Source organism: Astyanax mexicanus, chromosome 17 (genome assembly GCF_023375975.1).
Source record: "Astyanax mexicanus isolate ESR-SI-001 chromosome 17, AstMex3_surface, whole genome shotgun sequence".
In the NCBI taxonomy this organism is placed as follows: Eukaryota; Metazoa; Chordata; class Actinopteri; order Characiformes; family Acestrorhamphidae; genus Astyanax; species Astyanax mexicanus.
The window spans coordinates 15,708,427-15,733,968 of record NC_064424.1 but is presented as its reverse complement, the minus strand read 5'-3'; the positions used below and the strand labels follow the sequence as shown (position 1 = coordinate 15,733,968).

Sequence of the window (25,542 nt, the reverse complement as noted above, 5' to 3'; positions counted from 1 at the left end):
TTTGTTTCTCTGCAATGCTGTTACAAGTACATTGAAGTTATCATAAAAATATGGCTGGGAAGTTACTTGGTATGGTATATTAGGAGTGTACATCTTTTATACACTGCTCAAAAAAATAAAGGGAACACTCAAATAACACAATATAACTCCAATTAAATCAAACTTCTGTGAAATTAAACTGTCCACTTAGGAAGCAACACTGATTGACAATCAATTTCACCTGCTGTTGTGCAAATGGAATAGACAACAGGTGGAAATTATTGGCAATTAGCAAGACACACTCAATAAAGTGGTTCTGCAGGTGGGGACCACAGACCACTTCTCAGAACCTATGCTGTCTGGCTGATGTTTTGGTCAGTTTTGAATGTTGGTGGTGCTTTCACACTCGTGGTAGCATGAGACGGACTCTACAACCCACACAAGTGGCTCAGGTAGTGCAGCTCATCCAGGATGGCACATCAATGCGAGCTGTGGCAAGAAGGTTTGCTGTGTCTGTCAGCGTAGTGTCCAGAGGCTGGAGGCGCTACCAGGGGACAGGCCAGTACACCAGGAGACGTGGAGGAGGCCGTAGGAGGGCAACAACCCAGCAGCAGGACCGCTACCTCCGCCTTTGTGCAAGAAGGAACAGGAGGAGCACTGCCAGAGCCCTGCAAAATGACCTCCAGCAGGCCACAAATGTGCATGTGTCTGCACAAACGGTTAGAAACCGACTCCATGAGGATGGTATGAGGCCCCGACGTCCACAGATGGGGGTTGTGCTCACAGCCCAACACCGTGCAGGACGCTTGGCATTTGCCAGAGAACACCAGGATTGGCAAATTCGCCACTGGCGCCTTGTGCTCTTCACAGATGAAAGCAGGTTCACACTGAGCACATGACAGACGTGACAGAGTCTGGAGACGCCGTGGAGAGCGGTCTGCTGCCTGCAACATCCTTCAGCATGACCGGTTTGGCAGTGGGTCAGTAATGGTGTGGGGTGGCATTTCTTTGGAGGGCCGCACAGCCCTCCATGTGCTCACCAGAGGTAGCCTGACTGCCATTAGGTACCGAGATGAGATCCTCAGACCCCTTGTGAGACCATATGCTGGTGCGGTTAGCCCTGGGTTCCTCCTAATGCAGGACAATGCTAGACCTCATGTGGCTGGAGTGTGTCAGCAGTTCCTGCAAGATGAAGGCATTGAAGCTATGGACTGGCCCGCCCGTTCCCCAGACCTGAATCCGATTGAGCACATCTGGGACATCATGTCTCGCTCCATCCACCAACGTCACGTTGCACCACAGACTGTCCAGGAGTTGGCGGATGCTTTAGTCCAGGTCTGGGAGGAGATCCCTCAGGAGACCATCCGCCACCTCATCAGGAGCATGCCCAGGCGTTGTAGGGAGGTCATACAGGCACGTGTAGGCCACACACAATACTGAGCCTCATTTTGACTTGTTTTAAGGACATTACATTAAAGTTGGATCAGCCTGTAGTGTGTTTTTTCACTTTAATTTTGTGTGTGGCTCCAAATCCAGGCCTCCATTGGTTAATAAATTTGATTTCCATTGATGATTTTTGTATGATTTTGTTGTCAGCACATTCAACTTTGTACAGAACAAAGTATTCAATGAGAATATTTCATTCATTCAGATCTAGGATGTGTTATTTGAGTGTTCCCTTTATTTTTTGAGCAGTGTAGAATTTGCCAGAGGGAATCTCAGAAGATAGATATTTGATATTTGGTAATTAGCTCTTTTATGTTGGAGTGATTTTCATATTTTACACTTTTTCTAAACTGAAATATAAGGAGGTCAAATTACAAACATACAAGGATAATATTAAATGTTAAGGAATCAATAGCTTGTGCATCACTTTAAATGGTGCTGTATGTTTACTTATAAAAAAAAACTGAAGTCATGTAAGAACTAAAAAGTGAATGTGTGTGAATATATATATATATATATATATAGAGAGAGAGAGAGAGAGAGAGAGAGAGAGAGAGAGATTTTTTTTTTTACAATATTGCCCAGCTCTACATACCAATATTCTAAATTGTCTATTAAATAATTTTTGGAGTGTGTCTATTGGTCCTTGTTGACCTTAAAAGTTGTCTTTTTATGTGGAGAAAAATAAATAGATAAAAAAAAAAATTTTTTCTCAAAGCAACAGCATTTTTGCTGTTTGTAGCTGCGTTCTCCCACAATTCCTCTATCGTTGCGTTCTAGGAATTATTCCCAAATTCCAAAATAAAGACTTGCAAAGACACAAATTGCCTGTCTTGGTAGCATTTACTTTATTTTCTCTTGATTCTGTACCCAGTATTTTTGTAAACCCCCAGGTTGGACCACAAAAAGGTTTTATGTTTGCAGTAAGACTCTTAAACCAGTCATCTGATACTGTTCACAATGGGCATTCTGATAACAAACGGAGAGCCAAAACTTAAATCCATACGGCATATTGGGTTCTTCCTAGCTGTTTCCATTTCGCAAACCCCTTATTAACATGTTTCAGATGATCGTGCATTACAGTTGACCAATACATCCAAACAATCAAACACTCTTCCCTCTCGTTAGTCTACAAGCACACAGTCGTTTCAAGGGATACTTTAAAGCGAAAATCCAAATATACAGAATTTATAAATCACAATTATTTAGCATGTGAGGGACAAACTCACTAAAGCAAAAAAAATATTATTTAAATGTGTAATAAAAGTTGAAATAATTAAAACATCCAATCCCATCACCTGTTTCCTTTTCATGGTTTAGAAAAATCGTGTGTGTTTGTTAACCCTATATGATGTAGTAGTTGTTAATTTCTGCCTACTACAGAGCCCCTTTCACAGAGACACAGCGTCTCTTGAAGAACACAGAAAATAACACAAAATATCCACACGTCAGGTCTTAAAGTTATGAATGCTCAGCCTTGGCCACTTTAAAATGATAAAATTCTGGAAACACACTTTTTATAGAGCCAGAAATGTAAAAACTTTCACGTGTGATATTTTGTGTTAGATTTGTGAGTGTGTGTATATATGTATGCATGTGTGTGTGTGTTTGTATGTGTGTACACAAATCAGAATCATCTAAATGAGGCTAATTCCATTCTTCCGGAGTCGTGCTCAGAGGAGGGCGCAGAAGAACTTTTTCTCCCTGAAGGGGTTTTCTGAGGTGGGCACAGGGGTGATGAGGGGGTCCTCACAGGCATGTGCATCACAGTAAGCCATCAAATCTGCAGCTGCCTTGGATACCTGAGTGTACAGTCCACAGGAGAAGTCATTGATACAGCTTCATTTCTTTAACATCAATGAACGCATTTATATGCACTTTATAATCTGGTTACTACAGAACACTGGAGTTTGTCAGTAGACTGATCAACATGTTTACATGAACGTGGATAATCTGATAATGGGCTAAAACTTTTGCTTTGAAAACAGCCAATGATCTTACATTATATAAACCCATAATTTCTTTTTCAAAAACATTGTGTAACTGTCTAACTCAGAAAGCAACAGAAACATTCCAAGTTGAAAATTGTATTACATTAATAGGCATTCAAATCAACTTGAATCAAAAGTGATATTTCTTTACCTTGTCGGTTCATGTATATGGTCATATTTAGAACAATTCATCATGTTATGATTTTTTTTTTCAGATTCGTGTTCCAGCGCTGATTTTCAACATATTAAAATACCGTATAAACACGTACAATTCATGATTTTAGCCTAATTGAACTATCGACAGACAATGAATGTATTTGTGGAATAATGAGCCAGACAGCACACATGCACTTATGTTTAAAATACAGTAGTATTGCCTATTTATTTTTTGTTTTACTTTAAATATTAAAATCTACGTATAAAAGAACAATTAAAACAGTTGTCACATGTCTGGACATGTCTGAGCCAGACTCATACACGCACAAATCACAACAAACAGGCTATGTTTGAAACAACGCTGCTCCTAAACAAATAAAATTAACACTACGATTACAATGAACTTCTGTCTTTCTTCTTTCGCTCACAACTTAAAGCACTGAGGCTAATGTCAGACTAAAGTCAGGCTTACTCCAACAAGATCTATGCTCCCTAATATCCAGAAATTGGTGGCTCCACCTTCCTTCCTATATATTAAAAACATATATATCCCACTATTAAGAATTCTTTACAAAAATGTCACACATTAATTGTCTCAGACTGATAATTTGGCTCATGGACTTTCAGGGGGCAGCCATATTAAATCATTAATAAGACCCTGTAATGTTTCAACTAAATACAATGACTATTTCCTGCCTTTTGGAATACATCATTGTGCACAAGACGGGTGGGGTGGATAATATTGATCGATAATATCATGTTTCACTTCTCACATCCAACATCCTTGCCTGACTTCAAGTGAAAACTAACCTTATTTTACTAAAAAGATTCTTTATTTTTAAACAGTAGTGGAACCTGTTTGAAAATGTTCTATACAGAACCATCTATGAAAGATTTTACATACACTGTTAGTTTTTAAGATATCATGGTTTTACACATACTGACGTGTAGCTATTAAAACTTAATACTGTGTGTTGCCCAAAAGGATCACAATACAGGAGGATATATATATATAGGGACTGCATACTGAGTAATGTTTTTTTTTGCATTCTTCATAAATTAGCTTGGTCTATTAGCCAAACAACTCACTCCTGACAAGCACATGTCTCCTGTAATGCATGTGAGGTCAGTAAACGCCTCTTTTGGATCTGCTGCTTTTACAACATCGCTAGTCAGCCAATGTACTCAGAGGAAAGCACCGGATCCCCAGCTCTGATAAACTACTGACAGATGCCTGTGCTGGGCAGCATCACAATGGAAGTAAGAAGAGAGGGCATCTCTTTGGCTATATTTTCTTTCTTTGCTAAAAAGAATATCACTTTGGATTTGTTAGAAAAGGATCAAATCCTAAAATACTTGTCTATTTAAAGCCAGTGTGTCTATAGCTCAGGGGTGCCTAATGTCAGTCTGGTCAACCCAATACTCTTCAAATGTTTGACTTTTCCCTAATCTGGCACATCTGGTACAATTTAGGTTCTAATCAGGTTAAATCAATTATCTGATTGTCTGTATTGTGGCCAACTTTCTAACTGAAAATTCAGTTTTTGGTCACTAAAATCAAAACTTCTTAAAAAAAAGGCAAAGGGGATTACTAAAAGAAGCATTATGGAATAACGAATGTATATGCTGAACATATACATACACTACATAAGTAGAAAAACTATAGCATCCACATCTTAATAGCACATAATCAACATAATAATACATGTTAACACTTTTTGATTACAAATATATAGTGCTCTAATTATTATATATAGAATCTGTAATTGTGTAACATGCATAAGAGACTACTTATGGAGTAGTGTGGGGATTAATTTGGGATTAAACCGATATGAAGGAAAAATCATAAAAAATAGTAAAAATGTGGACAGGGCCTAACAATCACTTTGGAAGCACAGCTGCAACCAAAAACGATTTAACCCCATTGCAAATTAGGTCTATTAGGCGAAATGTACAAAATTATGAGAAAAGTTCATACAGACACCCTCAGATTAGCCAGCAGGAACAGGCTAGTCGTACCTCTTGTCCATCTTAAAAGTGGAACAACAGCCTTTCATTATCATTATCATCAGCTCTTCCTGATGTCAGGTCGTGATGATATTTGCATTTTAAAGTGTAGGATCAGTATCTCTTTGTCTTATCTGGCTTTAAATGAATCCAAATGTACATTTTGCGACCTTACTGCACTTTAAAATATTTTATTTGATTTGTATTTTTGTCTCATCATTTCATGAAGATGTTTTTAAGTGCCAAATGTGTAAATAAAATCTATTATTATAATTAGCTTGAGCCATCAGATTTGACCGTGATTTCCATGTGCCTTGGGTTCTTTTACATCCACTATTCAAGCACTATTCAAGTGACTTAACCTAACACTCAGGACTCACAAAATGCATAGGTTTACCTTTTTATTCAGGTTTGACATTGCACTAAAACCAGTTAACCAGGTTGTTCTGGAGGTATAGATTTTATCTACAGGGTTCTTGCTTCATTTTCAAAGTCAAATTTAATGCTTTTTAAGACCTTTTTAAGACCTTAATAAATATAATTTAAGGCCCAAAATGTTGTCATAATTTCTAACATTAGTAAGTTAGCGAGCTCGCCACTAATATTAGCTATCTGTATACTAACCTTAATTATCTCCACAGTAACTTTAGCTAGCTCGCTGCTAATGTTAGCTAGCTCTATACTAACCTTAGTTATCTCCACAGTAACATTAGCTAGCTCGCTGCTAATGTTAGCTAGCTCTATACTAACCTTAGTTATCTCCACAGTAATGTTAGTTAGTTTGCTGCTAATGTTAGCTAGCTCTATGCTAACCTTTGTTCTCTCCCTGGAAACCTGTGGCTAATATTAGTATGTGTTTTCCTACCAGCATTAAATTACAGTAAATTTAAGACAAATTAAGAACTTATTTACCCAGATTATAATTTAAGATATTTTGAGACTTTTTAAGGACTCATAGGAACCCTGATCTACTACATGATTTAAAAAATACTCACACATTGTAACGTCATTTTCCAGGATAACAATTAATATCGTCATATTGCCCATTCCTACTCAAGACTCCTTATTTTAGCTCTGGTTTCTGGTTTGGGATTGGGAACCAGTGCCTCAGGAGCAGCTCATAGCTTAATTCTTCTAATTGCACTGCAATATTGGCTGCAGTAAAATGAACTATTTTAGAAATAGTAATTTAGCGTCACCTGATCATAAAGTTCCACTTTCATCATGAGCAATTTCTGCTGTGTGGCGTGTCCTCGAAATGTGTAAGGCGAAGCAAAGTCAAAACCGAAAATTGTGGGACATCCATGGCCGGAGGGGGATGTCAGAATTAGGCCATACCTATTAACCTGATTCTGTGAGCACGTCTGATACAAACTGGTCTGAGTGAGGCACGAGTGAGCAGACGACTGGAAAGCATAAGGAGAAAAGATGACTTTGGCACCAGGCCAGCTCTGATCTTTCCCTCTCACCTTGATCCGACAAAAACTGGCTTCAATCTTCAGCTGTTCCACCAGCTTCCTGGCCTGACCGACACTCATGGTGCTGTTCACAGGGGTGTCTCCTTTCATCCTGCCACACACACACACACACACACACAAATACTAGCAGAAGATAACCACACAAGTTGCATCAGCTCATACTCTCTTAATTGCTGTGAATGGAACCTGTTAATCCCACAGAGAGCAAATCCCTGTCGCTTCACTAATTGTTATAGACACCATTTAAGGGCCCAGATCCTGCAGTTCACATCTATATATCCCATGAGGTCAACTGACTAGTGTGCACTCCTCTAAGCAACAAGCATTCTATAGAGTAAGGGTGTGCCATATGGTACATGATAATTTGGTAATTTAAGTAATCCATATAGTAATGTGCTGTCCTGAAAAGAGTCTATTATGTATTTGTTTTGTTATTTACTGTGAAGCTTTCACAAAACCTCAAGGTTACCAAATGTTTGAAACTGTTACATTTATACTGTCTATAAGAGATTTTTTGTTATTTGTATAAGAAGAGCTATTAGTCCAGACCACTGAATAACACTGTAAATGTTATATGTGGATCTCTGTATGTAAAAAACAGGTGATTTTTTTATACACTCAGAGAGCTATTCTAGTTGAAACACACTATGTCCAAATTTTGTGAATGGACAAGGCTTAACCACCTAGGCTAAACTGCCATAAGTTGCAATAAACCGCCATAGGTTAAATATTAGGGATGCACCTAAATTTCCTTTTCGTCCAAAACCAGAACTGAACAAATGGAAACATTTGAATGATGGACAAAATCCAAAAAGTGAAGACTGGCTTTAGCAGGTTTTTGTGGATTTTGCCACTTTTTTCACCAGTGCATAAGTTAAACAGCTTAAATCTATTTCTATCTTGCTTTACATATGTTAAGTGTAGAAACAGGGGAGTGGCACAGTTTGAACTGTTATAACATATTGTAAATACATAAACCACATCTTCATTTATAATACGTAAGAAGCATTATGTTCTCCACTATATGGGGCCTTTAATGCTGGAATAAATCAATACATCTGCAAGAGATTGTGCTTACAGCAAATGTACTGACTCTAATGGAAGGCCGGCATCCTGCAGACCCCTTACCAGCAGTTACGTCTCTTCTCCTCTCTCCTATCCTCTCTTCTCTTCACTTCCTTTCCTTTCCCTTCCCTTTCTCTCCTCCCCTCCAGAGACTCGCTTCCACTGGTGTCATTTACTACTTCCTTGCTAAAAGCTGCCTGCCCTAGAAAACCTAAACCTCACCTTGATAAGAGAGCAGCTGATTGCAACAGATCTCCTTAATATCTTCATACTGCAGAAGCAATGGACTGCTTTGATTAGAGTGAGTGCAGCGTGTATTCTGAACAGTGTATTATTATATCTGTCTATTATATCTATTCAAATGTATTTTATTGGTCACAATAATATACAATGTACTGTAGTGGACTGTACAGAATATTCACATTTAATTTCTCCTAAGGTAGCCAGGAAGTCTCCACTTATAGCCTGCCTGTGTCCCCAGACAAATCAGTGCCTCCATGGGGAGAAGCATCCTACTTCTCAGCTATAAAAGACTAGATGATACTATTTACTAAGAGAAGTCTAGAATAATCCTAAAATAATCTACTTTTGTTTGTTTTTTTTACAGACATATAGGATATTTATACATCATGCACATCATCAGACAGCAGGCAACAGTAAGTGGGCCGGATACACACACACACACACACACACACACACACACACACACACACACACACACAGGGCTGCATCATGGCTACTCAGACATCACCAGTAAATACAAAATCAGATTAGATGCACAGGATGATTTGATGACCTCAGGATGTACATCAGGATGTTCTCATTGAGCACCACAAAATAATGTAAATGAAACAGAAGAATAAGTCTAATTTCAGGAGGAGAAGAAGAAGAGATGAGGATGGAGGAAGAAGATGAAGAAGAGGAGAGGCTTGAGGGAGGGAGACAGGAAAAATAAGAGCTAGAAGACTGTTTCAATCACCCTGGGCCTTGATTTCCTTTTTTTTTATCTTGTCCTCCCCCCTTCTTATCCTCCTCTCTCTTACCCTTGTTGTGTTCCTCTTCTGCTGCTAGCTCTCCCTCCTCTTCTCTCCTTATTTCTTCTCCTTTCTCTCCCTCTGCTCGGCTGTGTTTTCTGCTCCCAGTGCAGCCGGACCCCACCCTCATAGACAGTGTGGATGCTACTCTCTGCTCTGTACAGTCCAATGCACTGCAATTCTGCTAAACTGAGCACCAGCCTCCTGATACAAACTCCCCTCTGCAGTTAATGGAACGTGCCGTGCAGGGGCAGGGGCGGAGGGGGCTCCACTGGAATTCATCAGGCCTGTGGGCCGGACTGTACCATTCCTGCTCCCCTTGTAGGGGGGGTTGGGTAGAGTGAGTGAGGGGGAGGTGGCACGTATAGATGAAAATATATGACATGGAGGAAAACACGGCACGCTTTTAGCACAGTGTGTATCGCCTGTATGATCGTACCACAGCATTTAGCAGCCGTGTGTGTGTTAAATAACCGGCAATTGGCATCTTCAGTAAATCATCCCTGTTTTTGCTCTGTTACCATGGGAACTGCTGCAGTCTCAGCCTCTTTTGTCTATGGCACCATTTTGCCTCGGTGGTCTCTCTCTCTCTCTCTCCCTCCCACCCAGGTTAAAAGATGCTCCACATCTCCACCTTACTCCATATACATCAATACATTACCCCGCGCCTTGCTCCACTGCCCTGACCTAGCCAAACTGCCCTCTTATGCAGGGCCGCCGCTCTGCATACGCAGACAACGCAGCCAGCGTTAGGCCTCAACCATTTTGCAGTTGCAGGGAGCCAAATTGACTGAGAATGAAATGTGTTGAAATTATGACATTATTAAATTTAAAACCCAATGTGAATTATTTATGATACGCTCATCTTTTTTGTCTTTAAACATTGCATGGGGCACCTACTCTACTACTTAAAAGCGGCACGTTATTATTTTTGTGCATAATATAATGCCCCCACCCCTATTGCCTGAAATGGCACGGCTCGGTTTGCTCTGTTGGTTGTTGCCAGATGTGACATTTTCCAGTCAAATAAATAATCAAAAAATGCATGGAGGCGCTAAATCTTGCGCATGTTTAACCATTTTTAAAGTGTATGTGGCCATTCTATACAAAAACTTGTCCAGTGCAATGTTTGTGTAAGTTAAAAACTTAAAATAAAATAAACAAATAGGATGAAAAATCGTAACTTATCTGGCAACCTTAGTCCTGACTAAAGTAGCAAGGCTACTTGAGTTTGGCAGGAGACAAGTTCACCGCGCGAAGTTGCTACTAAATGGTAATTCAACTATGAAGCGACGGTTTGAGTCTGGAGCTGAGAAGAAGAAAAAGAAGCAGAAAGATGAGGCCCATGCATCCCTTTCTGGTGAGTAACTTCGATGATAAAGGTTTAAATAGTTTTGATTACTTCATGTTCAATGGTGTTGCCTGAGCTAGTTACGTTGGCTTAGCTGATTTGGTAGCTTTAAACGCTTAACTAGAAACTAATCTGGGTATTGCAAGGCACGTGGCACGTTTGCAAATAGTAGTAGTGTAGTTTGAAGATTTTTAGTGACTTTAATAAAAAATTAATAAACAGAGTAGCCTACCTATTGACTAATGCCGTCAGTGCACTATCCAAATGGTCTGTATGACAGCAGGATCAGACAGCTCTATAGATTTTGACAGGCTGATATAAATACACCACGAATATAAACGATAATTTCATAACCTTTAAGGCTGGCTTGTGTAAATGACGTGTCCACTGCTTAAAATAGACATGCATCGTTTCATTTATTATTTATACATTATAAATAGTACTTAGTTGTAAATATTCACAGTTACATGTGTAATTTTAATAAATAGTAAAATTTTGCGTAAACCTTTTGTGTTTGTGTGTGTTTTTTTTTTTTGGGGGGGGGCCTCCCTGACCAGTTATGCTTAGGGCCTCCAAAACCTTAGCAGCGGCCCTGCTCTTATGGCAATAAAGCCTTTTAGCCTAAAATCCCACCAGTGATAAATACTGATTCTGATGTTAATGTTTTAAACCCAAATTCATAATTTATGTAACTAATGCAGTAAGTGATAGAAAATTGGGTATAAAACTTTAAGAAATTAATATTTTTCATTTGATATAACAGTTAGTCAAGAAGAAATGAGTTTCAATCATTTTTCCAATTTTCAACTTTTCATTACAGTCCTTTTCGATCAGAAATAAAGGAAACAAAACTATGTATGGTCCGTGTAACGTTTATCAGTTCAGTTTTCTGACCTGTTGGGGCGAAATCTGAAAATAAACATTGAAAGTAAAACGTCCTTATTTAATTTTTCCAAATTGTGTTTTTTTCTCTTTTTTTCTGAATTTTAAATTGTGGAAAGCAGAAATTAAAAAATAGAAACTTGTAAAATGGAATAAAATCTATTTTCTTCTTTACTATACCAAATGGAAAAAAATATAATTACATTTTACTTTTAATTTTCTATTTTTAGATTTTTGCCCCAACAGATCAGAAAATTGAGCTGATAAACGTTACATACACCATTTATTTTAAGTTATCTGTATTTCTAATTTTTGCATTTTGTAACAAATGTAGTATAATTATAATATGAAATATAGGGGGAAAATGAAATGCTTTTTTTCTGAAAGGCACAGAAGTAGATAAAGACGTAAACTAGAAAAACAAATAACAAATCTTGACAATGCCAAATGGACAAAGGCAATAAAAGAAATATAATCATAACTCATAGGTAGTTTGTACAATAATTACAGATATTAATACTCTAATTTCGAGTATATATTTTTAATATTGATGTTTTTGAAACATTTGATATTCTTCTATGTTGATGAAATAAATATAATATTCAGTTTAAAAATGACCAAACTTTTACAAATTATGCCTTTTTTTTCTCAATTTAAACCCATTCATGTTCGCATTTGTGAGTGAGAAAAATCACGATAACGATACGATGTCCCTTCACAGCTTCCGTATTTGTAGTTTTACTGTGACTACAGGCGAGTTAGCTGAAGTTTGTACACAAACATGGCTAGCTAGGTTAGCTGGTTATTCTCTTTACACGGGGTAAATATGTTTGTGTTCAGGCCTAGGAGACTTCGGTTGTTCAGAAGGTGAGTATGAGTATTTCGCCGATTCGGAAAGGAACGGATTTAGGACAAAACAAGCTGTTTCTACAAGGTGTAACTACCATAGTAGGTAAAGCTAAGCGAAGCTAAGCTAAGCTAAGCTAGCACCCAACATAGCAGCACACTGAGTGATCCCGGCATATCTCTCAAGCTAGGTTAGCTAAATTAGCTAAACTAGCCACTTAACCCAGCTCCTGCTTTTGTTTGGTTATTTCTAATGGTAGAATTATGAAAATTTAGGCTAGGTGTATCGGATGTTTTAGACATTGTATGGATGTAAAGAATGTTGCTGTGTCTGGTGCTTTGAGCTTTTTATATTTTTATGATTGTTACGCATCCAAAACCTTCAGCTGGTGTCCCCATCTTTAGCTCTGGAAAAAAAAAGAGAGACCACTTCTGTTTCTGAATCAGTTTCTCTGATTTTGCCACCTATAGCTATATGTTTGAGTAAAATGAACTTTGTTGTTTTATTCTATAAACTACGCACAACTCTTCTCCCAAAATCCAAATAAAAATATTGCCATTTAGAGCATTTATCTGCAGGAAATGAGAATGGCTGAAATAAGAAAAAAGATGCAGAGCTTTCAGACCTCAAATAATGCAAAAAAAAAAAAAACTAGTTCATATTCATATAGTTTTTGGCATGTTCTCCTCCACTAGTCTTACACACTGCTTTTGGATAACTTTATGCCACTTCTGGTGCAAAAATTCAAGCAGTTCAGCTTGGTTTGAGGGCTTGTGATCTTCCTTCTGATAATATTTCAGAGGTTTTCAATTGGGTAAAATCAAAGACAAAGCCTTTTTAAGTGGTTTTAAGTGATTAACAGTAAATGTAATTGTGACACATTATACTGTAACTGTAAGTTTTTTTCTTATGGGTGGGCACGCAGTGATTGTCAACAGTGGCAAGGAAAAACTCCCTCACACTAAGAGGAAGAAACCTTAGGAAGACTCAGCAAGACTTAGCAAGAGGAACCCATCCTCTTCTGGTCTACCCAAGCAACACAAATAAAGAACATTACATAAAACAACTATACAGAGAGATAATGGGGAGCTGTAGCTGATGTAGAAATAGGGTGTGACTCATGAGTGTGAGTAGGTGATGGGCACATGCTTAGTGTTAATGTTAAAGTACAGGCAGTTTAAGCATCTGTACTTAGAGCTTTGGAGTGTGGCAAGAACAGACCAGTTCCAGAGCAGGACTGCATAACTGCGTGCAGCAGGGCAGTGGAGAGCCAGGCTGGGCAACATCAGGACACATCAGGAACAGGGGATCTCGATACATGCAGAAGAGATAGAGGGATTAGGATGGTTTTGTTAAAACTCTGCTGACTAGTGGGACAGGCCTTATTCAGGAATGCTGGAACCACAAATGCACACCCAACAGTAGGCGGGACAGTCATCTCATTACATGCAAAAGAAATAGAGAGAGAGAACAGCAAGGAAGAAAAGAACAAGGGATTACAATGATTGTGTTAAAACTCTGCTGACCTGGAACCATAAATGAACCAGTCCACAAATGAACCTTGTAGTCACCTCTTGTCCCATGTCCTAGCTATGCAAGCTCATGATTTTGTGTTTTTGTTTTCAGGTTTTTGAGGATTACACCAGCCAAGAAATGAACATATCTAAGAAGAAAATCATCTTAGACTGCAGCAAGTGAAATAATGCAAAGAATAACAACCTGCTTGTTTGTTCTATTGTGTTAAAAGCACCATCATGTTATTTATCTATATAACTTTTAAATGTCTTGCACAACCAACAACCAGTAAGTGCAATCAGCTGTGTAAGAGCGGTTGAATTGTTTTGTATGAGTGCTGAGAGGCTCCACACTGTGCCAGCACCCGAGGGCAGGAGGAGTCCAGGGAGTGGCAGGTCTCAACCAGGCCGGGAAGGCAGTGGCCTGGAGCAGATGGGCACAGTCATGGGGCCTGTTCTGCTCTGGCTCCAGGACGTGGCAGGCGTGACCCTGCTGAGGGCTCAGCGCACTCTACTGCGAGCCGCCGTCTTCTTGTGTGTGCTGGTGCTGCTGCTCTGGGTGTCTATCTTCCTCTATGGAAGCTTCTACTACTCTTACATGCCTACAGTCAGCTTTTCCACACCAGTGAACTACCAGTACAGGTACAGACACATGTTTTGACATCTTGCTGGGATGTGGAGTATGATAATTATTGTTGTATACTGTGTTTGTTGGCTTGCTTTATCGACTATACAGTTAAGCTCTTTGCTATTGACTATTGATGTTTCTGTTTAGAGATGTATCTGTGTATTTCTGTTTATTGTTGTTATATTATTATTATAAGTGGTTTCATTATTTTTCAGAACTGACTGTGAGTCTACAGATTCTGTTCTCTGTTCATTCCCCATGGCCAACATCTCTCTTCTAAAGAATGGTAGAGAACAGGTGAGCTTATCTCTTTTATCTAGTCTTGTAAAACGTCCAGAAAGATAATACACATTAAATCATTTAAATTTTTTTTTTATTTTTTATTTTTTTTTTACCAGTTTCCTGTTGTATCTAAGTTCCCCTCTAATCCACACATACCCCCAAAATAATGAAACCATACACATAGTCTAAAAATAATGATGCAGATGATTCTCACAGTTTAATATGCTGAAATATGCTCTAACAGTTTGTCTCCTCTACATTGTCTACTGTAGGTGATGATGTATGGTCAACCCTACAGGGTCTCTCTTGAATTAGAGATGCCAGAATCTCCAGTTAATGAGCAGCTCGGTATGTTTATGATCAAAATGTCTTGCTACACCAAGGATGGGACAGTTGTATCCACTGTGGCTCGATCTGTAAGTAAGAGTAAAACATTTTTTTACTGTAATTTTATTATGCATGTTGTATTTATTGTTAAATTATTGTCTGTTTATTCATATCTGTTCTTAGAATTACAGTACTTTGATTGTTATTTCATTGCAGACAGTATGAACCTAAGATATTTAAAGTCTCGTCTGGTATTTGCTTTGTCGTTAAATGAGTGAGAAAATTAATTGCTTAATTGCTTGGTATCTTCTGTGCCAAAACCTCTTGGGTGTTGAAAGAAGCATTGGCAACATTACAAAGTGGTTAATGGTTTAACCTCTCAACTGTTTTATGGAATGTGTTGCAAGCTTAAAATGCAGGTATGGTTGTAAATGAACAAATAAGATTAAGTTAAAAGAAAAGGTAAAACATCTTGGGTTCATACGGTCTGCAATAAACTAAAATTCAAAGTACAGTAAATTTAAATTTAAATTTGTTTTTTCTGTATTAGGTCTATGTATAACCAAGATTTGTAGAAAGTGATATAACAATATAGTCTTAAATAATATCTTCATCTTTGTCTATTTTTAGTTTACTACATAATTTTAACCCACAAACTGTGCCAACTTTTTTTGATGATTGGACCAATAGAAACTCTTCGAAATTACCTGAAATTAAAAAGTCCATTTAAAGGTTAGAAGGATTTTTCTCTCTCCTGTAAAGTTGCTGTTTTGGAGATACTTGTTTTTATTGGACAGTGATCATATGTTATTTGGTAGTGAATAAGCATGTGGTACACTCATTACTCAATGTAATCCTTCTGATCCTTTTTTTTGTTTTGTTTTGTAATGTTGATGTCTCAAAATATGGTCACAGGTTTACAGCTCAGCTGCTTACCACACTTACCAAAGATAGTTGTTTATGTTTTTGGAGCTGTAATTAAACAGTGGATTTCTTAATAGAGTTTAATAGAGTTAATGACATTTTGTTACAAGAACTTACAATTAATGCCCACAAGAGGGTGCCAAGTTATTGCAATGGTTGGCGAGGGTTACAAGCAGTATGGGGTATTATTAAAATGAGTTTAGAAACAATGGTCTATGTTTAGTTATCAGTAGTTTGAAATGTATTACAGTTATTGATGGGGCTATATGTAGTGTGCACTTTTTTAAGCCAGTGTTTTTTGCACAGTACTACATGTAGAACTTAGCACACCAATGTCAGCAATACTTAGTTACCTATTTATGTCATATATTTCTTATATGTCTATAGTTTTTAATTATTATAATTAGTCTCTAGTTTAATGTTGTCTGTAGTCTTTAAGTTGTTGTGTTTATGTTTAGTGTTGTATATATTTTGTTTTTATTTAATTACGTATATTAGTTTGTGGGTTTGTAGGGGATTGGCAAAGTAAGAATTACATCATACAATTTAACTTCCTGTTTGCTGTGCACATTATGGGTGTGACATATCATACAAAAAAAATACTTTCATAATTTCTGAACCGAAAAAAATAAATCTATATTGTGATAATAGCTTTATTTTGTGTGGAGGGCAGTCTAAGCTTTTTTTAAGGGTATGCAATTTATGCATGGACAAAATATTCTGCACTTCATTATTTTGCAGAATTGTTTTGCTATATGACACTAATTTTATGTGCCAATTATTATAATTTTTTTTTTTTACACAAAATCAGGTTGTGTAAGTTACTGTTTTTATCACTCTTTAACATTTATTTTGTTGCAGTTGTATATTCTTGAAATTAAAAAATAGACATTGCTAGGAATATTGGTCTTGGAAAAAATATCTATATAATCTTTAATCAGTTGTGCTCTAACTATATTCTTCTTGTGTGATATAAATAACGGTACATCATAATTTTATAAAATACTCTTTTATGCTGGACTGCATTTTTAAACCTTAGATTCACACTTTTCCTTTCTCGTGTGGTAATTGATGCTGTGTTTTTTGGATGTGCGGCCACCTGTCTGCATCATCTGTCCCCCTCATTCGTCCCTTGGGTCTTATGTGTGTCCCTCCCAAAGCTTTGCATTCAGTGGAAGAGGATTTGAGGTTGGTATTTGGAGTAGTGTTGGTGGCTCACTGTTTAAGAGCACTGGGTTGTTGATGGCAAGATTTTGGGTTTGATGCTTGGGTTTGACACGTGAGTATGGCCCACCTTGTGTACACACTGGTGTGTGGTGTGTATGTGTGTGTGTGTGTGTTTACTGTATGGATGGGTTAAAGGCAGAAGTCAAAATCGGTGTGTCAAACACATTTGATAATTGTGCTATTGTCATTGTTTTTTTTTTTTTTGTTTTTTTTTGGTCATTTCCCATCAGGCCATGCTGCACTATCGCTCCAGTCTCCTGCAGACCCTGAGCACCTTGTTCTTCTCTCCACTGTTACTGACTGGGATGTCTGAGCAGAAGCAGCTTGTAGAGGTGGAGCTTTTCTCAGGCTACAAGTCAGACTCTGTGAGTACCCTGAGGATGATTAAGCTCAGGCAGTTTATCCTTCTTTTCATATGTATAATATTTTTAATATTGGAATATGAATTCATGGTTGTGTTCTGTTTTGTTTTTACAGTATCATCCCACCACAGGAGCTGTGATAGAGATTCAGTCTCGACGGGTGCAAATCTATTCTGCCCAGCTTAGGATCCATGCTTACTTTACTGGTATCAGGTGAGAACCATGACCTTTGGGAGGGACCCACTACAGGGTTCATACGGTCATGAAAAACCTGGAAAACTTGGAAAAATTTGAAAATAGCAAATCCCCGGCCTTGATAAGTTGAAAAAAATATATATAACAAAAATACCCAGAAAGTTTTGGAAACGTCATGGAAATTTGGTCTACAATCCCTTGTGTTTCCGTTTATCAACGTAAAAAACCTTTTTTTTTTTTAATTGATTCAATAGTTTAGCCTTACACAATGGTGCTTTCAAGATATGACACACATATTATATTTATTAAAGATTGTGTGCCAGCGTTATCAGATTCATTTTAGACCTAGTATAATCAATTTTTATTATCGTTTTAGTAGATTCTTGGTTTTATTGTCTATGTCTACACTGATGTTTTAAAAATCGTATGATCATGAAAATTTGCCTTGAAGGCATGGAAAAGTCATGAGGATACCATGAAAATTTATTGGTTAAAAAGTGAACCCTGACATTATTGGAGGTTTGATTTCACACTGGGGTATTTCTCTTAACACTGTATGATATGGCCAATATTTATATTACAATGTATTTCTCAATTTTGCTTGATACAATTTAATTCCAAAAGCAATATCAGCAGTACAAAAGCCACTACCTGTGGTGTTCGTAATCATCGCTATATTAATATCGCAATTTAAATTCATTTTCTTGATGCACAGAATTCATCCAAGTATTCTGACATTCAGACAATGCATTGGCAACAGTGATTTATATATTTTTGCTGCACATCATCCTAATTAAAATGCATTATTTAAGCACTGAGGATATCCTCAGTATGTTCGTTAAAACATGTAAAAGCCTCACGTTACTGTAAATGTATTCATACCTAAGTAAAATGACTAATTATCCAGTGATGAAATACTTAAGCAAAACATTTTTTAAAATGTATTTAAAGTAAAAAAATATTCACAGTGACTTTTGATGTCTTAAATTTAAACATTTATTTGTGGGATATAAAGTCACAGATAAATGAAATCATTATCCTAATTGTAAGTAATTGTGCACATAATTTACAAAACAAAATTTTCATCTCTTTTAGTGCCAGAATCACACATTTTTTCCAAGTACTGTAGATCCTTTGCGTTGTGTGTTGATACTCAGCCAGTACGCAGTGTTCAAGTGATGTTCTGAGAGTTTCATTGTTGTTTCCTCCTTTCTCCACAGATACCTCTTGTACAATTTCCCTCTAACGTCAGCAGTCATAGGAGTTGCCAGCAACTTCACCTTCCTCAGTGTTATTGTGCTCTTTAGTTACCTGCAGTTCATCTGGGGTGGGCTGTGGCCCCCGGAACAGGTCAGAGTGCAGGTATTTCCTTTCGCTCTTTCTAAGAGTTATGCTGCAACCTGCACTGTATTTTTACATTTTACTTTAGATGAACTTTATCCAGATCAGGTGTGATGGCTACATTATTATCATTTCATATGATTAATGTGTATTTATGTGTGTTTAGGTGATGATGGGAGATGCAACCCGTCTACAGCAGAGGAGAGAGGAGGCCCGGAGACGCATGCACACGTCAGCCAGCACACCCAGTAAGAGCCAGTTAACTAAGTTAGCTAAGCTAAACACAAATCAATTGAATAGATTATAATACATTGGCATGCCACATGTCATGGGACAGGAAATAGTTTTGTAACAAGTTTGCAACTGATCACAATTATTTCCATCCGCTCTTTAATTTATGATTCCCAGATCATACACAACACTGTGGGTCAAGGAATGTTAAATGTCCAAACAACTTAAAAAAAAAATGTAACCACCAGCTACATACATGCATACACGGTACTGTCCACCAGTCGAACACTTCTGACAACTGGTTATTAATCACTTACTCCACTACTGAAACAGCCCCGTTCCGTCCAGACTCACATCTCTTAGTTTTGTCAAAAAAAAAAAAAAGCTACTTGTCCACAGCCACGCACCATAATTCCACAATTCCACAGAGATCCACGTAAACACAACAGAGAGTGGAAATGGAGGAGCTCCTGAACATGATGTCATGTGACTGAGAAAGCTGAAAAACTCACTGATCCTACTGTTTTTCAATTGCAGTCTGGATGCAAGAATTTTATCACTGAGTAAAAGTGTAAAATACTTTTCACAGATGTCCCCCTGAGAAACTAAACCCACCGAATATGGCTTTTCTTTACCTCTTTTCTCTTTTTTTATCTCTATTTATTTCCACATAACATATTAAAAAATATTTGTTTCTCCATTGGTTTTTGTAGCTGTTCTGCTTTTTTATGTTTTCCCTTAATATTTGTTTTTTATTATTTGGATTAGTTTTTTTCTTTACTCTCCCGCCTATCATTTTGCTTATATTATTATCTTTCTATTATATGTACAATGAGCACAGAAACTATAACTCTGTATAAACGCTAATAAAAACAAAGTAGTCATCCAAAGAGTGGTGGTGGGCAAAAAAAAATGTAATCTTCTATCCTTCCATAAACTCATCTTGCTGACTATCATTGTTCAGACTGTAAACTGAATATTTGATGTATGTATTTCAGAGTATGTTCACGTTTGTTAATAATAATCATAACCATATATAACATAACCATGTCTGCAGTTATGAAGTACGAGAAGGAAAGAAATGTTACTGCTGACCAGCCGCAAGAGCCACAGCGAGCTGGAATTCTTAGAAACAAACGTAAGTGTTAATATGTATAACTATTAATTAATAAAACTGTTTAGATTCTAATATGTCACAACTAAAGTTTAGTAAGCTCATGCTGTACCGTCTTTGGTACTTTTTGCAGGTGAGCTGGACACAGTCAGTGTGATTGGTACTGTGGGTGAACACAGCCAGGACAGTGAGCAAGGTAAGAATGGAAAGGTCATGCACTAGAGGTATAGCAGGTATTAGTTGGGGTTGAGTCATTCTCAGCACTTTAACAACAATGACAAGCAGATCAACAAAAAGGTGTCAGCGACTGAAAAACTGCAAAAATCGTGTAGAGTAAACCTTTCATCAGTGTGTGTGTTATTGTGGTATGGGTAAATCAGACACAGCAGTGCTGCTGAAGTTTTTAAACACTGTGTCCACTCACTATTCACTCATACCTATAGTTGTTCCACTTAGTAGATGTAATGTTAGAGACAAAAGCTCCTCTGTTGATGCACAGTTTGTGTTAGTCATCCTATAGTCCTTCATCAGTGATCACAGGACACTACCCACAGGACATTTCCCCACAGGATGCTGTTGGCTGGATATTTTTGGATGTTCAGTCCAGGGGTGACCCTGAGTTGTTTAAAAACTCAAGCAGCACTGCTGTGTCTGATCCACTCATACCAGCACAACACACACTAACACCTCATACACCACTACCATGTCAGTATCAGTGCTGAAAATGACTCATCACCCAAATAATATCTGTTCTAATGTGTTTTTTTTGGCGTCCCCTCCATTAAAGAACAAGATCAAAGGTCAACTATAGTCAAAAGGTCAACTACTGTCTGTAATTATAGAACTACAAAATGAATCTAGAAAAACTGATGGATTCTACCCTTGAACTGCAGAAGTATTTCCTTTTTTAATGCATCTTTTCGTGCTTCACCAGTTCTGAAGTCCTCCACAGATGATGGTCTTGTGCTGAGGAAGGTTCCACACACTGAAAAAGCGAGTGTGAATGAGGAAGATCTGAGCAGAGCAGAAGAGTCTGAGCCGGAGTCCCAGTCCCAGTCCCAGTCCCAGTCCCAGCCCCAGCCCCAGCCCCAGCTTTCTGACAACAATCTAAGACAAAGACATGGACCATGGATGAGTCTCTGAGTTCTCTATCTCTTGGGCTTTTTCCTACTTGCACACATTCTCTCATACTTTTTTAGTTAATTTTTTTGTGTGCCCTGCATACGTCCTACTGGGGATCAATAGCTGACATGCACTGACGAGCAGGTACACAAAAAGTATTCCTTGTGTTGACTAATGTGTGCTAGCACACGCAACTTTATTTCTTTCATTATTTAAGAACGATTTACCTCACTGCTCGCAATCTTTTCACCAGTTCTTCAGCTTGTAGCTTTCTCAGAACAACTTTCCATAGATCACAGACCTACAAGTTGCATTTATGCTAAATGGCAAGTAAAACTAATACACAAGTAGCATACTTACTGCTATTGTGGCTGTAGTCAAAATTCTTATGATCATAGAGCTAAATACTTTTTGATCTCAAGGAAGTTTATGAGGAACGCCTGGAGAGTCATGTCCGGCACAGTTTGGGGATTTCCTGCTTCATACAACTCTGTTAATTGCCAATATTCGTGGGAGTGCTTGAGTACGGAAACTATCAAACTGAACTGGCCATCTGCCCTATAGGAGTGGCTCTGTCTACATGTGCAACTACTGCTTTCATTTCAGATACCCAACAAAGTTACTGATTTTAATTTATACTCAAAAAGGAGGGACCTGTTATGCTTCTTATTTTCTTTTTTTTTTAATCACATTTTCCTCCTAATTCACAAGGCCAATTACCCAATTAACTCATTGGGACTCCCGCTATCACTAGTGATGCCCCAACACCAGGAGGGTGAAGACTAGCAAATACCTCCTCCGACACATGTCAATCAGCCACCACCTTTTTTTAAGCTTCATGAACGGAATTCGAACCAGCGATCTCCCAATCATAGTGGCAACGCCTTTTCACTGGACCACTCGTGTGTGAATAGTCAAATGTGAACCCCCACATTTGACTATTTTAATGTTTGACATTCTTATAATGTGAACAGATCTTTCCCTAAAATGGCATTCATGAAATCTAATCTTTTTGTTCACATTCATGTTGGATGCCCGCAAATCAGATATACAGTACTGTGCAAAGGTTTTTGGCACCAAAGCAAATGACACTAATCAATTTATCTTAGCAATATGAATGTTTTAACCTGAAAAAGCACCACTTATAATTTAAACAGATGCATATAAACATAAATACAGTAAAACATAACAAGGAATTCTCATTTTTACCTAAGTATGTTATATCTTGTAAGCCAAGCTGAAGATCAAAGTGTAGAAATTCCAGATTTATCCTGGATGATTTCCCTCAGCCAGCATGTGTATATGTTCAGTTCCATCAGCAGCTCACCTGATTTACCACATTTACCAAACGAGTTGTTGATATGATGAGAATTAGAAATAACTCTATTAAACTCAGATGAGCAGATATTAGGATATGTTTTAAGGAAAATGTGCTGTAAAATCTGCTTTTTGTAAAGTTGCTGTTTTTATTTATTGTAATGCTAAGTTAGTGTTTTACTGAGCTAATAAACACTTACTGCCTAGATAAGAAGCTTGTTCTTTACTGAAATGTCCACAAGTGCATAAAACATTTGCACAGTACTGTATATCCAGTCCAATACCACATATAAAAGTGACCTAAATCTGATTAAAAAAAAAGGTCAGATGTGATGTTTCTACCCCCAAACTAAAAAAAAAATGCAGAATTGACTCACTGTAGCCTGGTAATGTGAACAAATCTACAAAACATCAAGCTGGACTTGTGGGGTGTTCTTCAAACACACCCACAAACAGAAACAGTTAAAGCAGTGACAGAGCTGTGGGTGCCCATCTTTCACTGATGCAATTCAGAGAGGTTCCTCTTCACAACTTACAATATTTAAATGATCTTTTTCTGATATCTTGGTGCCAAATTCTACACAGAATATTAAAGTGGAATCATTGCTTTGCAAATTTGGCAGAAAAAGGATAAGGATACAGTGTTTTTGTGTAGAAGGAACGTGTATACACACTCATGCATACACGCACCCAGTATACTACTGCACACACTCCCAAGTGTGAAATTAAACAAATGAATCTGTTACAGCTAGTTATTTTAAAATGTTGTTATAGTTTAAACACAGAAGTTTGTATATTCTGTCTAAATATAAAGTCCAAAAACAAAAGTACAAACAAGTATTTCAAAGTGTGAAATGTACTATTAGAACAATGAGCACTTTTTTTGACCACTAACAATTTGCTATGGGTGTGCATGCTGACCAATAACTACAAATTTTGGGGTAGAACATGAAGGGACCGAATGATTGATGTAAATAAGTGCACGCTAAACAAGAGTTTGTTACTACATACAACGATAGGTAAATATACCAATAGGTATACACAGTAGCAGATATTGAATGTGCCAAAGATTTTATGTTTTAGTGTAGTTAGTTATTTGTTTATATTGTTCTTCTGTAGAATATCTTGGTTTTAAGGTATGCTTTTCTGTTAATATGCTCTATTTATTTAATAAAGTTAAAAGCATGAAGTTTTCATGTGTACATGGATTTTATGTCTGCATGGAATTTAGACTGTGTAATATTTATGTCCCGAATCATATATACAGTAATTTAGTTCTAAATGATAGATTTCGTGGTTTGTTAAGTCACCTGTGTCGTTTTGTAACAACAATAATCTATATGCTTTTAATCCGATTTCCAGTCCTGATTTTTTTAAATAATGGGATTTAGGGGAACAGCTCTAGATGTAAGTAATTTGCTTTGTAGTTTCACAGCTGCTAAGAATAACCAAGTTAAGAAAATGGAAACTGGATTCAAGGTCCAAATTTAAAGGCCTCTGCTACAGCTATTCATGATACATGAATATGTGCATGTTTGTCACTCCTAATTGTTTCAGATCATCAAGCTAATTTAAATATTAGTCAAGGTCAACACAAGTAAACCCAAAATGCATTAAAAAAAATTCATATATAAGAGAGAAATAAAATCTATACCTACATGGCACTGTTGAAAAAAAGTCAACTGTGGTTTATCACTCGTGATTACAGTGTCTCTAGCCACACCCAAGCTTAATTATTGCCACATCTGTTTTAGTCATAAATTCAATTAATTAGGAACTGGCCTGAAAACAAGCGAAGCAGACCAAAAGATACTTAAAAGCTAGACATCTTGCCTTTATTCAAAGAAATTCGAGAACAAATGAGAGAGAAAGTAATTGACATCTATCAGTCTGGAAAAGGCTATAAAGCCAGTCCTATAGTTTTGGGAACCCAGTCAGAGCCATTATCCACAAATGGCAAAAACATGGAACGGTGGTGAACCTTCCCAGGAGTGTCCGGCCGACCAAAATTACTCCAAGAGGGCAGTGACTAGTCATCCAAGAGGTCACAAAAGGCCTCACAACATCCAAAAACACTGCAGGCCTCAATAGCCTCAGTTAAGGTCAGTATTCATGACTCCACCATAAGAAAGAGACTTGGCAAAAATGGCCTGCATGGCAGAGTGCCAAGATGAAAATCACTGCTAAGCAAAATGTACATAAAGGCTAGTCCCAATTTTGCCAGAAACCATCTTGATGATTCGTTAGACTTTTAGGGAAAATACTCTGTAGATTGACAAGGCAAAAGTTTAATTTTTTTGGAAGGTGTTTGTCCCATTACATCTGGCGTAAAAGCAACACCGCATTTCAGGAACAAAATAAAAATTGTCATCATCAGGGTGTAAAAACTTTAGCACAATAACATTAGAAATTAATCACTGTTTTCATGAGTATACTGTACATTGCCCACCATGAAACAAACATTAAGGAAGCAAAAAAAAAGCACTTTAATGATAAAGGTTTTTATAGACAGCCTCTATAAAGAGCATATTCCAGTATGGAGGATCCAGCCCCTCCACCCCCTACTCCCTGGAGTCTTCCAGTATGCATTTGTGTGAGAAACGGGGAAATAAAGTCAAAAACAATAACTACTAACCACAATATGTGTTTCTCAGTGCTATTTTTGGATCTTTTCGTTCTTTTTCAGGAGTCATAGACTTGTCTGCTTCCTTTCATTGAGGTT

At 37.5% G+C, this 25,542-nt stretch overlaps 2 protein-coding genes across 3 annotated transcripts; one reads left to right on the top strand and one right to left on the bottom strand.

The window, feature by feature from the left end:
• Nucleotides 1-2,249: 2,249 nt before the first annotated feature.
• gng3 (guanine nucleotide binding protein (G protein), gamma 3) lies at nucleotides 2,250-9,360 on the bottom strand. The gene is made up of 3 exons (XM_007244511.4): nucleotides 9,166-9,360; nucleotides 7,049-7,148; nucleotides 2,250-3,227 (listed from the first exon to the last, which is right to left on the bottom strand). Exons 2-3 carry the CDS (start codon nucleotides 7,145-7,147, stop codon nucleotides 3,099-3,101), a joined length of 228 nt encoding a protein of 75 aa, XP_007244573.1. The 5' UTR covers nucleotide 7,148; nucleotides 9,166-9,360; the 3' UTR covers nucleotides 2,250-3,098.
• A 2,754-nt stretch (nucleotides 9,361-12,114) lies between these two features.
• Nucleotides 12,115-24,010, top strand: bscl2 (BSCL2 lipid droplet biogenesis associated, seipin). Of its 2 annotated transcripts, none has more exons than XM_007244516.4 (11): nucleotides 12,115-12,256; nucleotides 13,863-14,392; nucleotides 14,594-14,675; nucleotides 14,933-15,076; nucleotides 17,369-17,503; nucleotides 17,616-17,713; nucleotides 18,916-19,045; nucleotides 19,203-19,284; nucleotides 20,325-20,405; nucleotides 20,515-20,577; nucleotides 21,316-24,010. In XM_007244516.4, exons 2-11 carry the CDS (start codon nucleotides 14,082-14,084, stop codon nucleotides 21,522-21,524), a joined length of 1,335 nt encoding a protein of 444 aa, XP_007244578.3. In that variant the 5' UTR covers nucleotides 12,115-12,256; nucleotides 13,863-14,081; the 3' UTR covers nucleotides 21,525-24,010. The 2 variants fall into 2 exon arrangements, with proteins under 2 accessions (XP_007244578.3, XP_007244576.3); XM_007244514.4 differs by having other exon boundaries at nucleotides 18,916-19,057.
• The last annotated feature ends 1,532 nt before the right edge of the window (nucleotides 24,011-25,542 follow it).

Coding starts and splice junctions, on each gene's coding strand:
- gng3 (XM_007244511.4), bottom strand. CDS start 7,147: ATGAAAGGAGACACCCCTGTGAACAGCACCATGAGTGTCGGTCAGGCC. Junction 3,228..7,048: donor CCAGTTTTTGTCGGATCAAG/GTGAGAGGGAAA, acceptor CTGTACACTCAG/GTATCCAAGGCAGCTGCAGA.
- bscl2 (XM_007244514.4), top strand. CDS start 14,082: ATGAGTGCTGAGAGGCTCCACACTGTGCCAGCACCCGAGGGCAGGAGG. Junction 19,058..19,202: donor CGGAACAGGTCAGAGTGCAG/GTATTTCCTTTC, acceptor ATGTGTGTTTAG/GTGATGATGGGAGATGCAAC. Junction 20,406..20,514: donor TGGAATTCTTAGAAACAAAC/GTAAGTGTTAAT, acceptor TACTTTTTGCAG/GTGAGCTGGACACAGTCAGT.